This window comes from Pan paniscus, chromosome Y (genome assembly GCF_029289425.2).
Source record: "Pan paniscus chromosome Y, NHGRI_mPanPan1-v2.0_pri, whole genome shotgun sequence".
NCBI classification, from domain to species: Eukaryota; Metazoa; Chordata; class Mammalia; order Primates; family Hominidae; genus Pan; species Pan paniscus.
Genome location: NC_073273.2, coordinates 7,321,088 through 7,343,526, shown reverse-complemented (window position 1 = coordinate 7,343,526; position 22,439 = coordinate 7,321,088). Strand labels below are relative to the sequence as shown.

Sequence of the window (22,439 nt, the reverse complement as noted above, 5' to 3'; positions counted from 1 at the left end):
GCTTGGAATACACAACACTTAGCCCCACTGGCCACCCTGGAGCACACAGCCACCATCCACTTGGCAACCCACTCACCCCATATATCCTGTCTCCTGTGTGTTTCCACTTTTATTCATTTTAAGATATATTGTAGATGGGTGCAGCAAACCACATGGCACGTGTATACTTATGTAACAAACCTGCACGTTCTGCACATGTATCCCAGAACTTAAAGTACAATAAATTTTAAAAAGGAATATTTTAAAGGATCAACCTACCATTTGACAGTCATGGAAATAGTGAATGGGAATTAAAGGGAAAAAAATAAGTAAGCAAAGGAAGGGAGGAGGAAAGGGAAAAAGAAAGGAAAGAAAAGGAAAAGGGAAATACAAGAAAAGGAGACAAATAAATAAACAAATAAGTGACTGAAAGTCTGAGAGTTGGCAAATACTATTCAGACAACACTGACAAAATAGGCCTCTTCCTAAAAATAGCAGAATGCACAAAGTACAGGAGCAGCCTGTCTGTCCTTAGAGGCTGGGGAGGTTTAGGAAAAGAGGCTGGGGAGATTTGAGACAGGTCTGACGTATGTTGTCAGTTTTTGCTTGGTGGAAAAAGTAATCATGGGTGATTCCGAAAAAGGAAGCTACTTACATAATAATTGTTTTGTACCTTTTTTTAGTCTTCTATTACTTTCATAAAATTATCTTTGCATCATAAGTTATTAACACTTTCAGGACTCCTTGTATGCAAAATTCTTTGAATTGCATTTCTTAATTTGTGATCGCACTGGTAATTTATCTAGCACAATGAACTGAATGTGTGTCTTTATGTTTAAAGGGAAAAATAAAATTCAAAATAGAATATTTGATATAATTTATGATTAGATAATAGAGAAATATCAATTTTAATATATTTTTTAGAAAGTAAATCTTAGGCCAGTCACCATGGCTCATGCCTGTAATCCCAGCACTTTGGGAGGCTGAGGCGGGTGGATCACCTGAGGTCAGGAGTTCAAGACTAGCCTGACCAACATGGAGAAACCCTGTCTCTACCAAAAATACCAAATTAGCCAGCACTAACAATTCATGAGAAATGTGCCCCCATGATCCATTCACCTCCCAGCAGGACCTATCTCCAACTTTGGGGATTACAATTCAACAAGAGATTTGAGCAGGGACACATATCCAAACTATATCAATAGAGTTTCATTGTGTTGCTCGGGCTAGTCTCAAACTCCTAGCCTCAAGCAATACTTCTATCTCAGCCTGCCAAGTACCTTTGTGGATTATAATAATCAATCTTCTTCACTTTTTACAATCTACTTTCGTTTAATAATATTTACTTAATTTCAGTGTTATACAGCAACTTTGATCCAATGTATCTCTTATATGCTATGAACTCAGCAGTATTGTTATAATTATTGCCTATAATAATCAGATGCTTTTTTAAAAAAAGAGATGAAATCAGAATACACACACACACACACACACACACACACACACACACATACAATCTTTTATACTTACAAATTTATTTACCATTTCCCGTGCCGTTTATTCCTTATAGGTTCTAGTTGCCATCTGGTGTCATATCCTTTTATCTTAAAAGCATTTTCTTTAGTGTTTCTTTAGCAAGGATAACTTCTTTTATTTTTATTTATATGGAAATGTCTTTATTTCAGCTTCATTTTTGAAGGATCATTAACTGGATACAGAATTCTTAATTGACAGTTATTTTTCCCTCCAATTTTGAAATGTCGCTTCATAAGGCCTCCATTTTTTTCAGATAAAAATGCCAGTATTGATAACATTATTGTTCCCCTGTATGTGATAAGTCGTCTCTTGCTACTTTCATGATTTTCTTATTATCCTTGGTTTTCACCAATTTGACAAGGAAGGCTCTAGGTGTGAATCTCTTTGTGTTTATCCTACTTGAGATTTGTTGGACTTCTTATATGTGAAGATTAATGTTTTTCGTAGCATTTTTGAAGTTTTCAGACATTATGTTTTCAAATATTTTTCTGCCCTCTTATCTCTCTCTTCTTCTGGAATTCCCTTTATGCGTATGTTAGTGCTCCTGATGGTATCCCATAATTTTCTGAGGATCTGTTTATTATTCTTCATTATTTTTTCTTTTTGTTCTTCAGATTGATTAACCTCTATTGGTCTACCTTCAATTTCACTGATACTTTCTTTCACAAGGTCAAATATGCTATTGAACCTCGCTGGTGATTTTTTCACTTTAACTGTTGTACTTTTAAATTCTAGATTCTATTTTGAAAGGTATTCTGTCTCCTTATTCATATTCTCTATTAGACAGCACATTATCATATTTTTAATTTGAACATATTTATAATATATACTTTGAAAACTTTCTTTCTAAATCCAGTATCTGAATTGAGACAGTTTCTATTCACTGCTTTTTTTCCAGAGTATGAGCCATATTTTCCTGTTTCCTTACATGTCTGATAATTTTTAATTTAAAACTAAACACTTTATTTACACATTATAGCAAATCTGGATTTGGTTTTTATTTGTTATTGTCTTTGTTGTTGTTCTGTTTTGGTAATTGGACTATACTTGTGCTGTGTAATCCTTCTGCCCAGTGGTTTTCAGCATTGATGTCTTTTATATTGTGTTATTGTTTTTATTGTTGTTTTAGCCTGTCTTTCTAGGGATTTCCTTTGTGTCTGTTGCATAGCTTGATTTTGGAGAGACATTATATTAAAGCTAGTAAGGCTTCCACTCTCTGCCAAATAATCTGTGGGTGGGTGGGTGAATACATTGAAAGTTGCAATTAATACTCAAGTCTTACTTCATTTTTACTTTTTGTCATACTCTCTTGAGTCTTTCCTGCACTTCCATACTTTTCCAATTGGCCATATGTGTGGAGAACTTTTCTCAAACTTTCTATGATTCTCTCCTTTCCAGGATTTCTCTCTCTCTCTCTTTTTTTTTTTTTTTTTTAGTAATACTCAGGTTTTTAATTTATTATAGTGAATGGATAGAAAGCAAAATTAGCAAAGGGAAAAAGTTGTATGTGGTAAAGTCTGGAGGATACCAGGCACAAGCTTCCTGGAATCATCTCCTGTGGGGTTACAAGGGTGTGTTTCTCTTTCCCAGCATGAAATTTTGACAGCGCATGTGCAATGTCATCTACCAGGACCAGAGTCTCATTAGAGACTCAGTACTCAGGATTTTATGGAGGTTATTCTCCTTCACATGTACCAGAATTCCAGACTCCCAGAGGAAAAGCAGCTGTTCAGAGTAAACCACGTTGTTTGTATAAACAGTTTAGGCACAGTGAGCCACTCTTCTCAATGAGAGAATTGGAACTTGGAACTGGAAAACTCTAGCCTTGCATGTGGGTCTTTCTTTTCTTTTCTTTCTTTCTTTCTTTCTTTCTTTCTTTCTTTCTTTCTTTCTTTCTTTCTTTCCTTCCTTCTTTCTTTCTTTCTTTCTTCTTTCTCTCTTTCTCTCTCTCTCTTTATTTCTTTCTTTCTCTTTCTTTCTTTATTTATTTCTCTCTGTCTTTCCTTCTCTTTCTTTCTTTCTTTTTTAATTTTACTTTGACTTCCAGGATACATGTGCAGAACATTCAGGCTTGTTACACAGGTATACATGTGCCATGGTGGTTTGCTGCACCTATTGACCCTCAGGATCTCTCATTTAAATTTTTATCTTGTCTTCCACTTCCCCAATTGAAACTGCAACCTCAGACTAGCAAATCTGCAATTCTCTCTGTTCATTCCCAAACCACTCTGCTATATTTAACTGGCAAAACCATTGATTTCTTCCCTCTACTCCATACCAAATACACTCCTGTCCCCAGCCCTAACAGGAAAGCTGCTGGGTTTTACATTCAGCTTCAAACTTGTAAAACTACAGTTTTTCCCAACTGAGCTTGGGGGTGAGAAGATAGATGGGAGTGTATTAGTCCGTTTTCATTCTGCTGATAAAGACATACCCAAGACTGGGAAGAAAAACAGGTTTAATTGGACTTATAGTTCCAGGTGGCTGAGAAGACCTCAGAATCATGGTGGGAGGTGAAAGGCACTTCTTACATGGTGGCGGCAAGAGAAAATGAGGAAGATGCAAAAGCGGAAACCCCTGATAAAGCCATCAGATCTTGTGAGACTTATCCACTACCACGAGAACAGTATGGGGGGAAGCCACCCCCATAATTCAATTATCTCCCACCAGGCTCCTCCCACAACACATAGGAATTATGGGAGTGCAATTCAAGATGAGATTTGGATGGGGACACAAAGCCAAACCATATCAGGGAGCAACCCCAGTCAGGAAGGGCTCAGATTTTACCAATCCTACCCAAAACCCTAACACTTTTTTCAAGAATAAATGCTTCTTAAATTTGATAACTGCCTTTGATGAGTTTTTGGGGTCCTGAAATGATTGTTTTTGGTATTTCTGCAATTTCTGGGGGAAGTTTTGGTGGGGAAATAAATTGCCAACCCTTTCATGTCACCTCCCAACCTTATTTTTATATCCTCTGATTAACAAATTTCATTAGTAATGTGTTACACAACAAATACTTGTTTAGACTAAACTACATTTTACCAATTTCTTTGCACATTGTTCCAACTTTTTTGGTTCTATGTCATGCTTCTAAAGCATATCTTTCAGTAGATTTTTCCCTGGTAAAAAATGGCATATGTTCTTAACTGTGTTTGTTTGACAATATCTTTCATTTGTCTTTTGTTCGAGTGACAGGTAACTGGCTACAGAATTCAACATTGAATGTTTTACTTACTTTGAAGACTTTATTTAACTATCTTCCATCTTCTATGGTTGCTGATAAGAATTGAGAATCTGCTCTATTGTTTATTCAATTATGATTAATCTCTCTTTCTCTGTCTAGATTATTTAAGATTTTATTTTTGCCTTTGGTAGTCTATAGTTTCTCAATATTTTATCTAAGTATCTATTTTTACTTAATCCTGATTAGAACTCATTTGACTTCCTGTGTCCAAATCAAGGAAAACCCTAATCAATTCTGTAAAATTTGAAGCCAGTTTTCTTCTCAAATATTATATCTTCTTAATTCTTTCAATTATGTTTCTGAAACTACCATTAGTTGTGTTTTAGATCTTTTCCATAATCTAAATCTCTCATTTTCCACCTCGTTTTTTTGTGTGTGCTATGCTCTTAAATAATTTCCTCATATCTACTACTTTGCTGTGTTCTCTCTTCAGCTTTGTCTAGATTGCTATTTGGGTACTTGGTGGGTTTTTTTTTCAGTTGAGTACATTTTAAAGTTTTTTCTAGTTGTTCTATTTAATTATTTTACAATAGTTTCAAGTAATTTCTTCTTCTCATGTCTCCAATTTTTAAAAATTGTCTCTAGTCCCTTTGAAAATACATATTTTATAGTGTCTATCTAGTGGTTCTATTAGCAAAGGTTTTTAGACATCTATTCCCATTCTTTGTTGTATCTGTTAACTTTTGCTCATGGGATATTTCTTCTTATTTTAAGTTCAGATTCACTTGGCTTTACCTTTTAGTCTTTATGCAGTCTGGGATCAGGAGTGTCTATTAGAGATTTTTTGAATTAGCCTCTACTAAGTGTTCTAGGGATACTTCTATGCAGGGACAATTTTATGGTAGGTTTAGAACTTTGGGAGCCCTAACCTGTGCATGTAATGTAATTTGAGCCCTACACATAAGTTGGATGAGGCTAGTTTTACATATAAATTCTCAAGAAAGACTGCCACACAGAGACCAGCTAAGACAAACTGCATTGTCTTCTCAATTTGTCAGTAGGATGACATTTTCTGGTCCGTGTTTTTTATTATTTTTTTGTTTTTTGTTTTGTTTTGTTTTGTTTTCTTGAGATGGAGTTTTGCTTTTGTTACCCAGGCTGGAGTGAAGTGGTGCCATCTCAGCTCACTGCAATGTCTGCCCCTGGGTTCAAGCAATTCTCCTACCTCAGCCTCCCAAGTAGCTGGGATTACAGGCATGCACCATGAGACCAGGCTAATTGTCTGTATTTTTAATAGAGATGGCGTTTCACCGTGTTGGTCAGGCTCATCTTGAACTCCTGACCTCAGGTGATCCACCCACCTCGGCCTCCCAAAGTGCTGGGATTACAGGCGCGAGCCACCATGCCCAGCCTGGTCCATTATTTTAGTGAGAGTTTAGCTCTCCAAGGCTTCCAGTTTTGCAACATGACAATAATCAGAGGGGAGGAGGAAAGAAACTTTGTTCTAACTTTCTGCCTGGAGTGAGTCAAAATCCTCCTTTTCTACCCTGGCAAATTCTATACAGTCAGAAAGGGGTCATAGCTAAAAAATTCATGTAAGCTGTTTTAAGAATATTAAAAGCATTAGCAATTATGATTCATAGAAAATAAAGGTAGCCATTTAATTAGCAAATGGAAATTTACCATGTTATTTTCTCTCCTTTACAGAAACCTATGGATTCCTCAGTGAGTAGCACCTAGTTGCCAGAAACAAGATGTCTAGTAACTTATACCTACTCATCTTAATCTCCCTCTACCTCCTACGCATAATCTAAGATACTTTATATTTATTCCCACAAAATCTAGGTTCATTTCTTCCAGCCAATACGTCCTATAATACATTTATGCCAAATATCAGTTGAATTATCCTTTCAATAAAAATATTTAGCAGGTTCCTGTTAAAAGATTTGGCACCTTGACACTGTGATCTTCAATAAGGTTGTGAATTCTTATCACAGCCAATCATCCTCTTATTTTCCATCCTGATAAAAAAGCTATTTTAAAATATAAAATGAAGTAAATCTCATCATATTGCCATGATGTTTTTAACTATCATATATTATAAGTTAGCATTTTCAAGAGTTCACATATAGGTTTTATTTATTTATTTATTTATTTATTTATTTATTATTGAGAGTGAGTCTCACTCTGTCACCCAGGCTGGAGTGCAGTGGCACAATCTTGGCTCACTGCAACCTCCACCTCCTGGGTTCAAGCAATTCTCCTGACTCAGCCTCCCATGTAGCTGGGATTACAGACACGCACCACCACGCCTGGCTAATTTTTGCGTTTTTAGTAGAGATGGGATTTCACTGTGTTGGTCAGGCTGGTCTCAAACTCCTGACCTCATGTGATCCAGCCCGCCTCAGCCTCCCAAAGTGCTGGGATTAAGGCGTGAGCCACTGCACCTGGCCCACATATAGTTTTTAAATATTTTTAAAGTGAAAACACTTTGTTTAAAACCTACTTCATAAATTGACAGGTTATTTGGAGTATATGTTAAGCAGGTATCTCTTTCACCAAACTAGTAAGCAATGTTGATCTATACCCTGTATCATTTTATAGAACTGGCTATTAGTATATATGATGAAAGAGAATTGATCGTTTGTTTGTATACATCTATGTGTATGTAGATATATAGCTGTACACTTTTTTGTATTTCAGGAGTTGCACTGTTTGTGATATGGTGTATGACCTTAGCAATCTTAGGCTCTGAAGCTCTCCCTGGTGGAAATTTATTTGGATTGTTAATTATTTTTTATAGTGCCATTATTGGGGGAAAAATTTTACAACTCATTAGAATACCTTTAGTGCCTCCACTTCCACATCTTCTTGGTAAGTATATAATTAGCTCTCTTTTCTTTATTATTGACTATATGCAAATTTTGAACATTTTCTTGTTGAATTAGTTATAATTCAGAAATATTTCAATATAGTATGTTTTATATAGTTTCTTCATATGTGTATTTACTGTATGTGTGTGTGTATGTGTACAGCTCCTTTATAGGGGCATTTATTTCTCTCTCTGTCTACATATATACACACACAAGTTTTATCCAAAATTTATTTTAAAAATAAATTTAATATCCTTAGTACATTATTCCTGTTGCTTTATTGTTTAATAGAATCTTTAAAAAGTTTAGATTCACGGAGTACATGTGCAGGTTTGGTACATGTATATATTGCATAATGGTGAGATTTCGGCTCTAATGAACCCATCACCAAACAGTGAATACTATACCCAATAGGTAATTTTTCAACCTTAACCCTCCAACCCTCTCTCCTTTTGGACTCCCCATTGTCTATTATTTCCATCTTTATGTCCATATGTACGCATTGTTTAGCTCCCACATATAAGTGAGAACATGTGGTATTTGAGTTTTCTGTTTCTGAGTTATTTCACTTAGGATAATGGTGTTCAGCTCTATCCATGTTGCTACAAAGAACATGATGCCATTCTTTTTTATGACTGCATAGTATTCCATGGTGTATATGTACCACATTTTCTTTATTTAGTCATTTAAGTTGATTCCATGTCTTTTTATTGTGAATAGTGCTGCAATGAACATATGTGTGTGTATGTCTTTATGGAAGAATGATTCACATGTTGAACCATCCTTGTATTTCTGGAGTAAAACCCACTTAACTATATTATCTATTTGATGTACTATAGAATTCATTTTGCTAGTTGAGAATTTTTGCATCTATATTCATCAGGGATATTGACCAGTAGTGTGTGTGTGTGTGTGTGTGTGTGTGTGTGTGTGTGTATGGCTTTGCCTGATTTGGGTATAATAGTAATACTAGATTCATAGAATGTGTTAGGGAGGGAGTCCCTCCTTGATTTTTTTGGATTAAGTTTCAGTCCCCTTTGACCCTGAACTAGTATTCTAGTGGATTGTACAATGACCCTGAACTTGTGGATTGTACAATGAATAAATGAATTAATATAAATTATTGTAAAATAAAATTTTATTAAGTATAAGATAACCATACAAATGCAAGACAATAAACAATGTGATATGAAAACTCTCAGCCAGCCTACCATATTTGTGTTTGTTTTTGAACTGCATAGTGGGAGGAGGTGCTACTTACAATTTTCACTTTGTAAACATTTATTCTTTGATTTTAACCATCACTGTTATAACCACCATCACTCGTGGATTCACCAAAACATAAGCAAATAATTATCTTATTTGTTTTTATAAAACTTTGTAAAATGTATGTAGAGCTCACATTTATTTCATTGTTTAATACTAGAAGTGTTTTGGATCTTTATTTAGAAGTTTGATGATGTTTTGTGACCAGAAATATGCTGTAGGAAATTGACTCTTGTTTATATCATTTAGCCTATGCTAAAATTGGTTTTGTTATATACCAATTCACTCTAAGTTGCCATTTCCAATCACCTATCGACGATGTTAAGTGAGACCTTACTGTATTCAAATATATCTAAATATTCAGTACAGTGGGCCAGGCCTTGTGGCTCATGCCCATAATCCCAGCACTTTGGGAAGCCAAGGCAGGAGGATCACCTGACCCCAGGAGTTCAAAACCAGCCTGGGCAACATAGCAGACCTTGTCTTTACAAAATATTAAAAATTTTTAGGGTCTCAGCTACTCAGGAGGCTAAGGCAAGAGGATCACTTGAGCTCAGGAGATTAAGCCTACAGTGAGCCATGTTTGCATTACTGCACTCACCTTGAGCAACAGAATGAGACCCTGTCCCCAAAAATAAATATATATTCAGTACAATGTCATTACAGATAATCTCTACATCTTATCTCTGCTGTCCCGTCTGTATCAACAGTTTTCTTGCAGCGCCTTCTAAGTATTTATTGAATCATTTTCCTCCTCTCCAAACTTTCTCTTTTGCTCTAGCTTAGGATATTTGTTTCCAACTTTTGCGTGGACTGTGGCAGAGCCTTCAATTTGGTCTCTGTCTCCAGTTTTATCCCTAACTAATTCACCAAGACCCTCATATAAAAATCACAAGACTCATTATGTTACTTCCTGCCTAAAACCTTCCCATGGTGCCTTACTTTGCCAAAGTGGGGGGAGACCTTTCTATGATCTGGCCCACCAAGCTCATTCTCCTCCCTCCTTTCCTTGCCCTGTATGTTCCAGCAACACTAAATTACTTGTTGAACCCCATTTTGGTGTATTGTTTCTTATCACCATTCCTTTATTCATGCTGCCTTCTCTACTTGCTTGTAACGTGCCCTTTACCAAAATAATGAGAGACATAGTGCATTAGAAAATAAAGTAAACATTTCTGTTTTCTTTCTCAGAAAAATGAACTGTCATGTATGTTTATTTTCTTTCTTTTAAGGGATGTTAGTGGCTGGTTTTACAATTAGGAATGTTCCATTTATCAGTGAACATGTCCATGTTCCTAACGCATGGTCTTCAATTTTAAGAAGCATTGCCCTTAACATTATTCTAATACGAGCTGGGCTTGGAATCGATCCACAGGTAGATTTACAATTACAAATCGAGTAAGGTTATTTCAAATATTAGAGGATGGTGAGAAAGAAAAAGAAGCAAAAATTTTATTTACCTGTTCCAAGTGGAGTCTGTAAACAAACCTAAGATAAAGAAAAAACGGCCGGGCATAATGTCTCCTGCCTGTAATCTACAAAAATTAGCTGGGCATGGTGGCATTTACCTGGTAATCCCAGCTACTCGGGAGGCTGAGGCAAGAGAATCACTTGAACCTGAGTGACAGAGGTTGCAGTGAGCTGAGATAGTGCCACTGCAGTCCAGCCTGGGGGACAGAGTGAGACTCCATCTCAAAAAACAAAACAAAACAAACAAACAAAGGTTTTATAAGAAAAACCTTATACAATTATTTTTCTTTTTTTAGGGTGATTAAGGATTTCAGTAATGTTTTATGACGTTTTCTCTACAGGATTATGTTGCTGATTATCTTTGCATTATTGTAAAATCTAATCTTTTAAAGCATTTCTTAAAATATTACATTCTAGGGATCATAAATCCCATCTATAAGAAGATGACTATTCATGAATATGACAGCCACTCAAATAAATGTGGCAAATGTGGTTGAATAGAAATAGCTCAAGAGCATAAATAATTATAGCCAATGAGATTATATTCTCCAGTAGCAAGTATGAACCAAGGAGAAAATTGAAAAGTTCTCCCTTTTAAAGTGAATTATGCAGTTTTTAAGTTATTTTCTTTGGCATGTTAGTATTGCATTTATACTTATTAAGTTAATCAAAAAGTTCATATCAAAAAGTTAATGGGAAAACACTAATAGGACACTATTATTATACTATGTATTAGGAAAGTTCAGGAAGGTAGCATTAGCTATTTAATCACAGTAAAATTGATCTTTTAATAATTAAAATACAATAATATTTTATAAAAGATGAAATTGTTTATAATACAACCTATGATGACATATAAAATATAATAGAGTTCAAAGTCCAGTGGGACAATCTGTTGAAATGAGATTTTGTTTAGTGAAAGTTTCTGATGAAAAAAGACTTTATATTCCAACATTTGTTAAAATAATTTTCTTTTTGGCCATTGTAAATGTATCAAATGTGACTGTTTTCTGTTTCAGGCTTTGAGGCATTTGAAGGTGGTTTGTTTCAGAATGGCATTAGGTCCATGCATTGTGGAGGCAAGTGCAGCTGCTGTTTTTTCCCACTTCATTATGAAATTTCCCTGGCAATGGGCAATTCTAATAGGATAATTTCTATCTCATTTTTTCTTACGGAAATATTCAATTAAGGATGCTTGGTTAAAACTGTTAAAATATTCAGAATATTGTATAGAAAAGTTCTACTAAAATTCATTTCACAGTGTTAAAATCCTTGGAAAGCAGTTGATTAAAAGCAGAGCATGTCCCAAATTGCACGAAATTGTTTTAACAAACATTCATAGCCCCTAAATGTTTATCATCAAGAAAATTCAAGTGATCAATTTATTCCTTTTCATCTGTATTATAACATATCTGAATGTTTTAATCTATCTAATGGCCTCTTCCTCATAGCTATATGTAAATACAGTTGCACATTTCATATATATGTATGTGTATTTATATATATATTTGAGAAACATTTTATATAGACATAGGTGTATAAATATAAACTCTCTCATTTTGAAGAAAGCAAGCAAACAAAAACTCTTGCCGTATATCCAATGCCCCATCCATCTTTATCTACCATCCATTTGTCTTATGTTTGAATTCCTCAAAATAAGTCTATAACTACTGTCTCTAGATCCTAACTCCTTTTCATTTCTTAATTCATCAACTTTTGTCTCTGCTTATCCATTCCAATGACACTCATAGCAAAGTTCATCCATTACACAGTTACTACAAAATCCAGTGAATTTTTAAATTAATATTTGTGATAAAATACTCAAATGCACTTCTATTTTAAAAATTAAAACTTTATAAATAAAGAAGGAATGACCTTAAACTATGCCTTCAAATCGTAATGCCCATAACTCTACCCAAAGTGACAACTCTTAGGAGTTTTTTTCTTCTCCAATTTTTATTTTGGCTCAAGGGGTACATGAGCAGGCTTGTTATATGGATAAATTGCATGTCACAGGGGTTTGGTAAGGAGATTATTTTGTCACCCAGGTTGTAAGTATAATACCCAATAGGTAGTTTTTCTATTCTCCCCCTCCTTCCACCCTCCACTCTCAAATTCACCTAGTGATGATTGTTCCCTTCTTTCTGTCCATGTGCACTCAGTGTTTAGCTCCCACTTATAAGTGAGAATATGGGATATTTGGTTTCCTGTTCCTGCGTTAATTCACTTTGTGTATTATTCTGTGGTGTATATGTGCCACATTTTCTTTATCCAGTTCACCATTGATGGGCGTTTAGGTTGATGTCATGTCTTTTATATTTTTTTCATTAGTTTTTAAGGAACAGATGGTGTTTGTTTACATGGAAAATATTTTTAGTGGTAATTTCTGAGATTTTGGTGCACCCGTCACCAGAGCAGTGTACAGTGCACCCAAGGTGTACTCTTTTATCCCTCACCCTCCTCCTACTCTTCCCCCTAAGTCCCCAAAGTCCATTGTATCATTCTTATGCTTTTGCATCCTCATAGCATAACTCCCACTTATAAGTCAGAACATAGAATGTTTGATTTTCTCATTCCTGAATTACTTCACTTAGAATAATGGTGTCCGACTCTTTCCAGGCTGCTCTGAATGCCATTATTTCATTCCTTTTTATAGCTGAGTAGTATTCCCTCTATGGTCTGTGTGTGTATATATATACACACATACACATATATATATACATATATACACATAGATGTGTGTATGTACACACACACACACACATATATATATATATATATCGTATTTTCTCTATGCGTTCATTGATTGATGGGCATTTGAGCTAGTTCCATATCTTTCACAATTGCAAATTGTGCTGCAGTAAACGTGTGTGCAAGTGTTTTTTTCATATAATGACTTCTTTTCCTCTGGGTAAATACCCAGTAGTGGGATTGCTAGATCAAATGGTAGATCTACTTTTAATTATTTAAGAAATCTTCATACTCTTTTCCATAGTGGTTGTACTAGTTTACATTCCCCCCAGCAGTGTAAAAGTGTTCCCTTTTTACCACACCCATGGCAACATTTATTTTTTTAATTTTTTGATGATGGCTATACTTGGAGGAGTGAGATGGTATCACATTGTGGTTTCTTTGCATTTCCCTGATAATTAGTGATATTGAGGATTTTTTCATGTTTCTTGGCCATTTATATCTTCTTTTGGGAAGTGTCTATTCATGTCCTTAGCACACTTTTTGATAGGATAATTTGGTTTTTTCTTGCTGATTTGTTTGCGTTCCTTATGGATTCTGGATATTATTACTTTGTTGGATGCATAGTTTGTAAAGATTTTCTCCCACTCTATAGGTTGTCTTTTTACTCTGCTGATTATTTCTTTTTCTGTGTAGAAGCTTCTTAGTTGAATTAAGTCCCATCTATTTATCTTTGTTTTTGTTGCCTTTGCTTTTGGGTTCTTGGTCATGAAGTCTTTGCCTAAGCAAATGTCTAGAAGGGTATTTCCAATGTTACCTTCTAGAATTTTTATGGTTTTAGGTGTTAGATTTAAGTCTTTGATCCATCTTGAGTTGATTTTTGTATAAGGTGAGAGATGAGGATGCAGTTTCATTCTTCTACATATGGCTTGCCAATTATCCTAGCACCATTTGTTGAATATGGTGTCCTTTCCCAACTTTATGTTTTTGTTTCCTTTGTTAAAGATCAGTTGGCTTAAGTATTTGGCTTTATTTCTCGTTTCTCTATTCGGTTCCATTAGTCTATGTGCCCATTTTTATACCAGTATTATGCTGCTTTGATGACTATAGACTTATAGTATAGCTTGAAGTCAAGCAATGTGATGCATCCACATTTGTTCTTTTTGCTTAGTCTTGCTTTCGTTATGCGGGCTATTTTTGGGTTCCACATTAATTTTAGGATTGCTTTTTCTAGTTCGGGGAAGAATGATGATGTAGATTGCTTTTGGCAGTATGGTCATTTTCACAATATTGATTCTACCTATCCATGAGCATGTAATGTGTTTCTACTTGTTTGTGTCATCTATGATTTCTTTCTGCAGTGTTTTGTAGTTTTCACTGTAGAGATCTTTCACCTCCTTCGTTAGGTATATTCCTAAGTTGGTTTGCTTGGGGTTTTTTCTTTGGTATTGTTTGTTTGTTTGGTTTGGTTTTTTTGTAGCTGTTGTAAAAGGGGTTGAGATCTTGATTTAATTCTCAGCTCAGTCACCCTCGGTGTATACCAGTGCTACTGATTTGTGTACATTTATGTTGTATCTTGAAACGTTACTGAATTCATTTATCAGATCTAGGAGCTTTTTGGATGAGTCTTTAGGGTTTTCTCATTATATGATCATATCATCAGGAACAGCAACAGTTTGACTTCCTCTTTACTGATTTAAATGCCCTTTATTTCTTTCTCTTGTCTGATTGCTCTGGCTAGGACTTCCAGTACTATGTTGAATAGAAGTGGTGAAAGTGGGCATCCTTGTCTTGTTCCAGTTCTCGGGGGAATGCTTTCAACTTTTCCCCATTCAGTATAATGTTGGCTGTGGGTTTTACTTTCTTTCTCTTTCCGTATTTTTTTTTTTTGAGATGGAGTCTTGCTCTGTTGCCCAGTCTAGAGTGCAATTGCCCAATCTCAGCTCACTGCAACCTCTGCCTCCCAGGTTCAAGCAATTCTCATGCCTCAGCCTTCCAAAGACCTGGGAGTATCTCCCCAAGCTCTCCAGCATCTATTACTTTTTGACTTTTTAATAATAGCCATTCTGCCTCCTGTGAGGTTGTATCTCACTGCACTTTTGTTTTGCATTTCTCTAATGATTAGTGATGTTGAATATTTTTCCATGTACTTGTTGACTACGTGTTTGTCTTCTTTTGAGAAGTGTCTTTTCCTGTCCTTTGCCCATTTAATGGGGTTGTTAGATTTTTGCTTGTTGATTTTTCTAATTTCTTTTTGCATTCTGGATATTAGACATTTGTCTAATGCATGGTTTGCAAATATTTTCTCCCATTCCATAGGTTGTTTGTTGATTATTTCTTTTGCTGTGCAGAAGCCCTTTAGTTTAATTAGGTCGCATTTGTGAATTTTCGTTTTTGTTGCAATTGCTTTTGACATCTTTGTCATAAAGTGTTTTCCAGAATTGAAGTTTCCTAGGATATGTCCAGAATGGCCTGTATGCAGAATGGTATTTCTTAGGCTATCTTCCAGGGTTTTTATAGTTTTGGGTTTTACATTTAAGTCTTTAATCTACCTTGAGTTGATTTTTGCTTGTTTTTGTCAAGTTTGTTGAAGAGTAGATGGCTATAGGTGAGCAGCTTTATTTCTGCATTCTGTAACCTGTTCCACTGGTCTATGTCTGTTTTTGAGTTCCTTATAGATTCTGGATATTAGTACTTTGCTGGATGCATAGTTTGTAAAGATTTTCTCCCACTTCAAGTAAAAAGTTGTCTTTTTACTCTGCTGATTACTTCTTTTGCTGAGCATAACCATGCTGTTTTGCTTACTGTAGCATTGTAGTACAGTTTGAAGTCAGGTAGTGTGACGCTTTCGACTTTGTTCTTTTTGCTTAGGATTGCTTTGGTAATTTGGGCTTTTTTTTTTCTTTTTTTTTTTTTGGCTCCAAATGAATTTTAGAATACTTTTTTTTAATCCTGTGAAAAATGTCATTGGTGGTATGATAGGAATAGCATTGACTCTGTAAATAGCCTTAGACAGTATGGCCATTTTAACAATATTGCTTCTTCCTATCTGTGATCATGGAATGTTTTCCTTTTGTTTCTGTTGTCTCTGATTCTTTGAGCACTTGTTTGTAATTTTCATTTTAGAGATTTTTCACCTCCCTGCTTAGCTGTATTCCAAGGTATTTTGTAGTTTTTTTGTGGCTACTGGGAATGGGATTGCATTCTTTATTTGGCTGTCAGCTTGGATGATGTTAATGCATAGAAATGCTACAGATTTTTGTACATTGATTTTTGTATCCTGAAGCTTTGTTGAAGTCATTTGTCAGATCTGGGAGCTCTCGAGAGGCTACTATGGGGTTTTCTTGGTATAAAAGTGTTTCACCTATGAAGAGGCATAGTCTGACTTCCATTCTTCCTATTTGGATGTCTGTGTTTATTTCTCTTGCCTAATTGCACTGGCTAGGACATCCAGCACTATGTTGAATAGGAGTAGTGAGAGTGGGCATCCTTGTCTTGTTCCAGTTCTCAAAGGGAATATTCCAGCTTTTCCCATTCAGTATGAAGTTGGCTGTGGGTTTGTCATAAATGGCTCCAATTATTTTGAGGTATGCTCCTTCAGTAACTCATTTGTTGAGGGTTTATATCATGAAAGGATGTTTTTATTTTTAGTTCTATTTTATGATGAATCACATTTATTGGTTTGTATATCTTGAACCAAACTTGCATCCCAGGGATAAAGCTTACTTGATCATAGTGGACTAGCTTTTTGATATGCTGCTGGATTCAGTTGGCTTGTATTTTGTTGAGGATATTTGCATCTATGATCATCAGTGATGACTGTCCTGAAATTTTCTTTTTTGTTGTGTCTCTACCAGGTTTTCATATCTGAATGATGCTGACCTCATAAAATGAGTTAGGGAGGGATCCTTCCTCCTCCTTTTTTTGGAATAATTTCAGTAGCATTTGGTACCAGCTCTTCTTTATACTTCCAGTAGAATTTGTCTGTGAATCTGTTGGGTCCTGGGCTTGCTTTTTTTTTTTTTTTTTTTGGCTCAGAGACTTTTTATTACTCATTCAGTTTCAAAACTCATTTTTGGTTTGTTCAGGATTTCAATTTCTTCCTAGTTCAATCTTGGGAGGTTGTATGTTTCTAGAAATTTACCCATTTGTTGTAGGTGTTCTACATTGTTTGCATAAACATGTTCATCATAGTCTCTGACAGTTTTTTGTATTTCTGTGTGGTTGGCGGTAATGTCCACTTTACCATTTCTGATTGTGTTTTTTGTATCTTCTCTTTTTTTTTCCTTATTTGTCTAGCTAGTGACCTATCAAATTTCTTTATTCTTTCGAAGAACCAGCTTTTAGTTCATTTATCTTTTGTATGGCTTTTCATGACTCAATTTCATTCCATTCTGCTCTGATTTTGGTTATTTATTTTCTTCTGCTAGCTTTGGGTTGGATTCCTCTTGTTTTTCTATTTCCTTTAGGTATGATATTAGGTTGTTAATTTAAGATCCTTCTAATTTTTCAATATGGGCATTTAGCACGATAAACTTTTCCCTTAACACTGCTTTGCCTGTGTCTTAGAGAGCCTTGAATGTTATATCTTTGTTTTAGTTTCAAAGAATTTATTGGTTTCTGCCTTAATTTCATTGTTTACCCAAAAGTCATTCAGGCACAGTTTGTTTAATTTCCATGCAATTGTATGGTTTTGAGAGTTCTTCTTAGCATTGACTTCTATTTTTGTTACACTGAGCGGTCCAAGAGTGTGGTTGGCATGATTTCAGGGGTTTCTTTTAATTTATTGGAAATAATTTTAGACTGATAGTGTGATCAATTTTACAATATATGCCATGTACAGATGAGAGGAAGATATATTCTGTTGTTGTTGGGTGGAGTATTCTGTAGAAGGCTGTTAGGTCCATTTAGCCAAGTGTTGACTTCTAGTCCTGAATATCTTTGTTCATTTTCTGTCTCTATGATCTGTCAAGTACTGTCAGTGAGATGTTGAAGTCTCCCACTATTATTCTGTGGTTATCTAAGTCTCTCTATAGGTCTCTATGAACTTGTTTTACAAATGTGAATGTTCCAGTTTTGAGCACATTTATCTTTCAGACTGTTAAGTCTTCTTGTTGAATTGAACCCTTTATCATTACGTAGTGCCCTTCTTTGTCTTTTTGATTGTTGTTGGTTTAAAGTCTATTTTGTCTGAATTAGAATAACAATGCTTACCCTTTTTTGTTTTGCATTTGCTTGGTAGATTTTTTTCCATCATTTTACTTCAAGCCAATGGGTATTGTTGCATATGAGCTGGGTCTCTTGACAACAGATACTGTTGGGCTTTGCTTCTTTATCCAGCTTGCCATTCTGTGAGTTTTAAGCGTGGCATTTATACTGTTTACATTCACAGTTAATATTGGTATTTATAGCTTTGATCCTGCCATTATGTTGTTAGCTGGTTATTATGCAGATTTGATTGTGTAGTTACTTTACAACGTCAATGGTCTATGTACTTAAATGTATTTTTGTGGTGGCCATTAACAGTCTTTCACTTCCACGCTTAACACTCCCTTAAGGACCTCTTGTAAGGCATGTCTGGTGGTAACAGATTCCGTTAGCATTTGTTTGTGTGAAAAGGATCTTACTTCTCCTTCACATATGAAGTTTAGTTTGGCTGGATATTAAGTTCTTGGTTGAATTTTTATTTTATTTATTTATTTATTTATTTTTTTTTTTTTGCGACAGAGTCTTTCTCTGACCCCAGGCTGGAGTGCAGTGGTGCTATCTCGGCTCACTGCAACCTCCACCTCCTGGGTTAAGTGATTCTCTTGTCTCAGCCTCCTGAGCAGCTGGGACTACAGACACGCACCACCATGCCCAGCTAACTTTTGTATTTTTATTAGAGATGAGGTTTCACCATGTTGGCCAGGATGGTCTTGATCTCTTGAACTTGTGTTCCGCCCCCCTCAGCTTCCCAAAGTGCTGGGATTACAGGCATGAGCCACCACACCCAGCCAAGTATTTTTTTTTTATTTTAAGAATGCTGAAGGCCGGGCATGGTGGCTCACACCTGTAATCCCAGCACTTTGAGAGGCCGAGGTGGTCAGATCATGAGGTCAGTAATTTGAGACCCTGGTCAATATGGTGAAATCCTTTCTCTACTAAAATTACAAAAAATTGCCGGGTGTTGTGGTGCGCACTTGTAGTCCCAGCTACTTGGGAGGCTGAGGGAGAAGAATTGCCGGAACCCGGGAAATGGAGGTTACAGTGAGCCGAGATAGCAACAGTGCACTCCAGCCTGGGCAACAGAGTGAGATTCTGTCTCAAAAAAAAAAAAAAAAAAAAAGAATGCTGAATATAGGTCCCCAATTTCTTTTGGATTGTAGAGTATCTTATAGTTCCACTGTTAGCCTGATGGGATTCCATTTGTATGTGACCTGCCCCTTCACTTTAGCTGCCTTTCATATTTTTTGATTTCATGTTGATCTTGGAGAATCTGATGACTGTCTGTCTTGGGGATGGTCATCTTGTATAGTATCTCACAGGATTCTCTGCATTTCCTGGATTTAAATGGTGACTTCTTTAGCAAGATTTGGGAAATTTTTGTGGGCAGTATACTCAAATATGTTTTCCAACTTGCTTGTTCTTTCTCCCTTTCTTTGAGTGATGCTTTGAGTCATATGTTTGGTCTCTTTATATAATCTCAGATTTCTCAGAGGTTTTGTTCATTCTTTCTAGTTCTTTATCTTCATCTGACAGAGTTGATTCAAAGAAGTGGTCTTTGAGATCTGAGATTCTTTCCTCAGCTTGGTCCGTTCTGCTGTTATTATTTGTTATTGTATTATGAAATTCTTGAGGTGCATTTTTCAGCTCTATCAGTTTAGTTTGGTTCTTTCTTAAAATGCCTATTTCATCTTTCAGCTCTTATGTCATCTTATTGGATTTCTTAGATCATTTGGATTGGATTTTGACTTTCTTCTGAATCTCAATGATCTTTGTTTGTATCCAGATTCTGAAATCTATGTCTGTCATTTAATCCTGGTTAACAACCATTGTTGGAGAGTTAGTATGATTGCTTGAAGACAGGAAGACATTCTGGCTTTTTATATTGCCAGAGTTCTTGCACTTGTTCTTTCACATCTCTGTGGGCTAAGGTTCCTTTAATGTTTTGAATCGCTGTCCTTTGGATGGAGTTTTTTCCTTTTTTATATTCTTTAATGCCCTTGAGGATTTGACTGTGACATAAGGTAGTTTCAGTCAAATGGCTTCATTTCTGGAAGATTTCAGGGGGCAAAGGCTCAGCCCAGCACTCCTGAACTGCATGCTCTAACTTTGCAAGGCTGGTAACACACCCACAGATTTGTTGTCTGGCCCTTCAATGTTAAGCACTGAGGTGTTCCCAGTCCACTGGCAACAACACTCTGATGGGGTGTGCCAGCCAAAGTGCTTCATTGTAGTGATTGTAGCAAGGTCCCCACTCACAGATATGTGCCAGGAGCAGCAGCACACAGCAGGTATGCATGTGTTGGCAGGGGTGCAGTGCTGGCAGGAGTGGGATGGGGGTGTTCTGCATACTTGCACGTTCCAGCTGGGGCAATGATGTTGTGGGGTGCACTCATGTGCCGCTGGAGACAGAGTGGCAGCATCTTCATGAGTTTTATGTTATCATTCTAGATCTTTAAAAATAATGTTCTGGACTTCTAACAAATGTATTTGTGAACCCAGAGTAAAAAAGAGTATTATTTTGTGCATTTTTACTTAATCATACCCCAGAAAATTTTACTTTACAATTTTTTCTTTTCACTCAACAATAGTCTTGAGGTTTATCCATCTCAAGATGGATACACATGTAGTTTATTCCTTTTAATTGTATAAGATTATATTGTATGTCAACAGCGGATTTTATTTACAATGTTATAACAAAAATAGCATTTTATTTGTCTCATTTTACATAAATACAAGTTTGTTTAGAATAGTTACCTGGGTTACATGCATTTTTAGTTTGATGTATACTGCCAAAATCCTTTCGGTATGGCCACTTTGATTTGCCCTAATAACAATAGCTTAGGAGCATACCTGTTGTTCTTGAAAATCCTTGCAAATCCTTGATATTATTAAATTTTATAATGTTTTCCAGTCTGATAATTGAAAAAATGGCATATTTTTGTTATTTTAATTTGCATTTCTGTGGTTATTCACAAGCTTGAATATCTTTTATATATGTGTTGTCCTTCAGCTTTTCCTTATCTGTAACTAGCCTGTTCATATCCTTTGTCCATTTTTTTTGTTGAGTTGGTCTTCTTTATTAATTATATCTGTTATAGGCATTTGTAAATTATATGTATTGCAAATATCAGTAGATATTTAATTTTGTTTGTGATGATTTTTTTTCACTCTAAAAAGTGTATTTTGTTATTTTCAACAGAGAGAATTGCCAATACACAACACTGTTCACTTGACTTTGAAAATGAAAAAGAGAAAAAAAGGGGAGAAAGAGCAGAATTGCTTTTGAAGTAGTACTTTATTATAGTACTTTTGAAGTTGCTTTTGAAGTACTACTTTAATATAATTGAATGTATCACAATCTCTTTTTATGTCTAATGCCTTTGTATGTATCATTCAAAAGGTCATTTTTACCTCATGATCACAAATATATTATTCTACATCTTTTTTTGTTGTTGTTCAGAGTCTTGCTCTCACCCAGGCTGTAGTGCAGTGGCATGATCTCATCTCACTGCAACTTCCACCTCCCAGGTTCAAGTGATTCTCCTGACTCAAACTCCCAAGTATGTGGGACTACAGGCATGCATCACTGCACCCAGCCTTTGGTTTCACCATGTTGGCCAGGCTGTTCTCAGATTCCTGATCTGTCCACTTCAGCCTCCCAAAGTGCTGGGATTACAGGTGTGAGCCATCACACCTTGCCCCCTACATTTTCTTATTACTACTTTTCCTTTTGAGCTTTTAACATTTATTATGTGTAAGGATCTATCTATATTCCTTTACACATAAATAGTTATCTCAACACCATTTTTGAAAGATTTCTTTCTTTCTCCGACTGATTTAAAGTACCAATTGTATGATGTAACAAATCCCATAGATTTGTTTCCACCCTTTGTATTCTCTTTTCTTCCAATTAATTTTGTCTTTTTATATGTCACTATTATTGAGTTTTAATTATTTTACCTTTACAAAAACAGCATCTTGTTTTCTTAAGTTTACTTGATCTTTCATTCTAAGATCTTATTCTTCCAAATGAATTTTATAATCAGCTTGTCATGCTCAGTAAAAATCCCACCAAAGATTTTGATTGGTGTATCTCTGATTAATTCATTTGAGGGAGAGATTACATCTATATATTATTGAGGCTTTGGCCGGGCGTGGTGGCTCACACCTATAATCCCAGCACTTTGGGAGGCCAAGGCAGGCATATCACTTGAGGTCAGGAGTTCAAG

General features: G+C 35.7%; 1 protein-coding gene across 1 annotated transcript in view; it reads left to right on the top strand.

The window, feature by feature from the left end:
- Nucleotides 1-3,131: 3,131 nt before the first annotated feature.
- Nucleotides 3,132-22,439, top strand: part of LOC117978420 (putative SLC9B1-like protein SLC9B1P1) — a 52,595-nt gene continuing 33,287 nt past the window's right edge. The window contains exons 1-4 of the mRNA XM_055107095.1: nucleotides 3,132-3,249; nucleotides 7,406-7,576; nucleotides 10,074-10,216; nucleotides 11,331-11,457. Coding sequence (XP_054963070.1) covers nucleotides 3,132-3,249; nucleotides 7,406-7,576; nucleotides 10,074-10,216; nucleotides 11,331-11,457 — 559 coding nt within the window. The remainder of the gene's footprint in view (nucleotides 3,250-7,405; nucleotides 7,577-10,073; nucleotides 10,217-11,330; nucleotides 11,458-22,439) is intronic.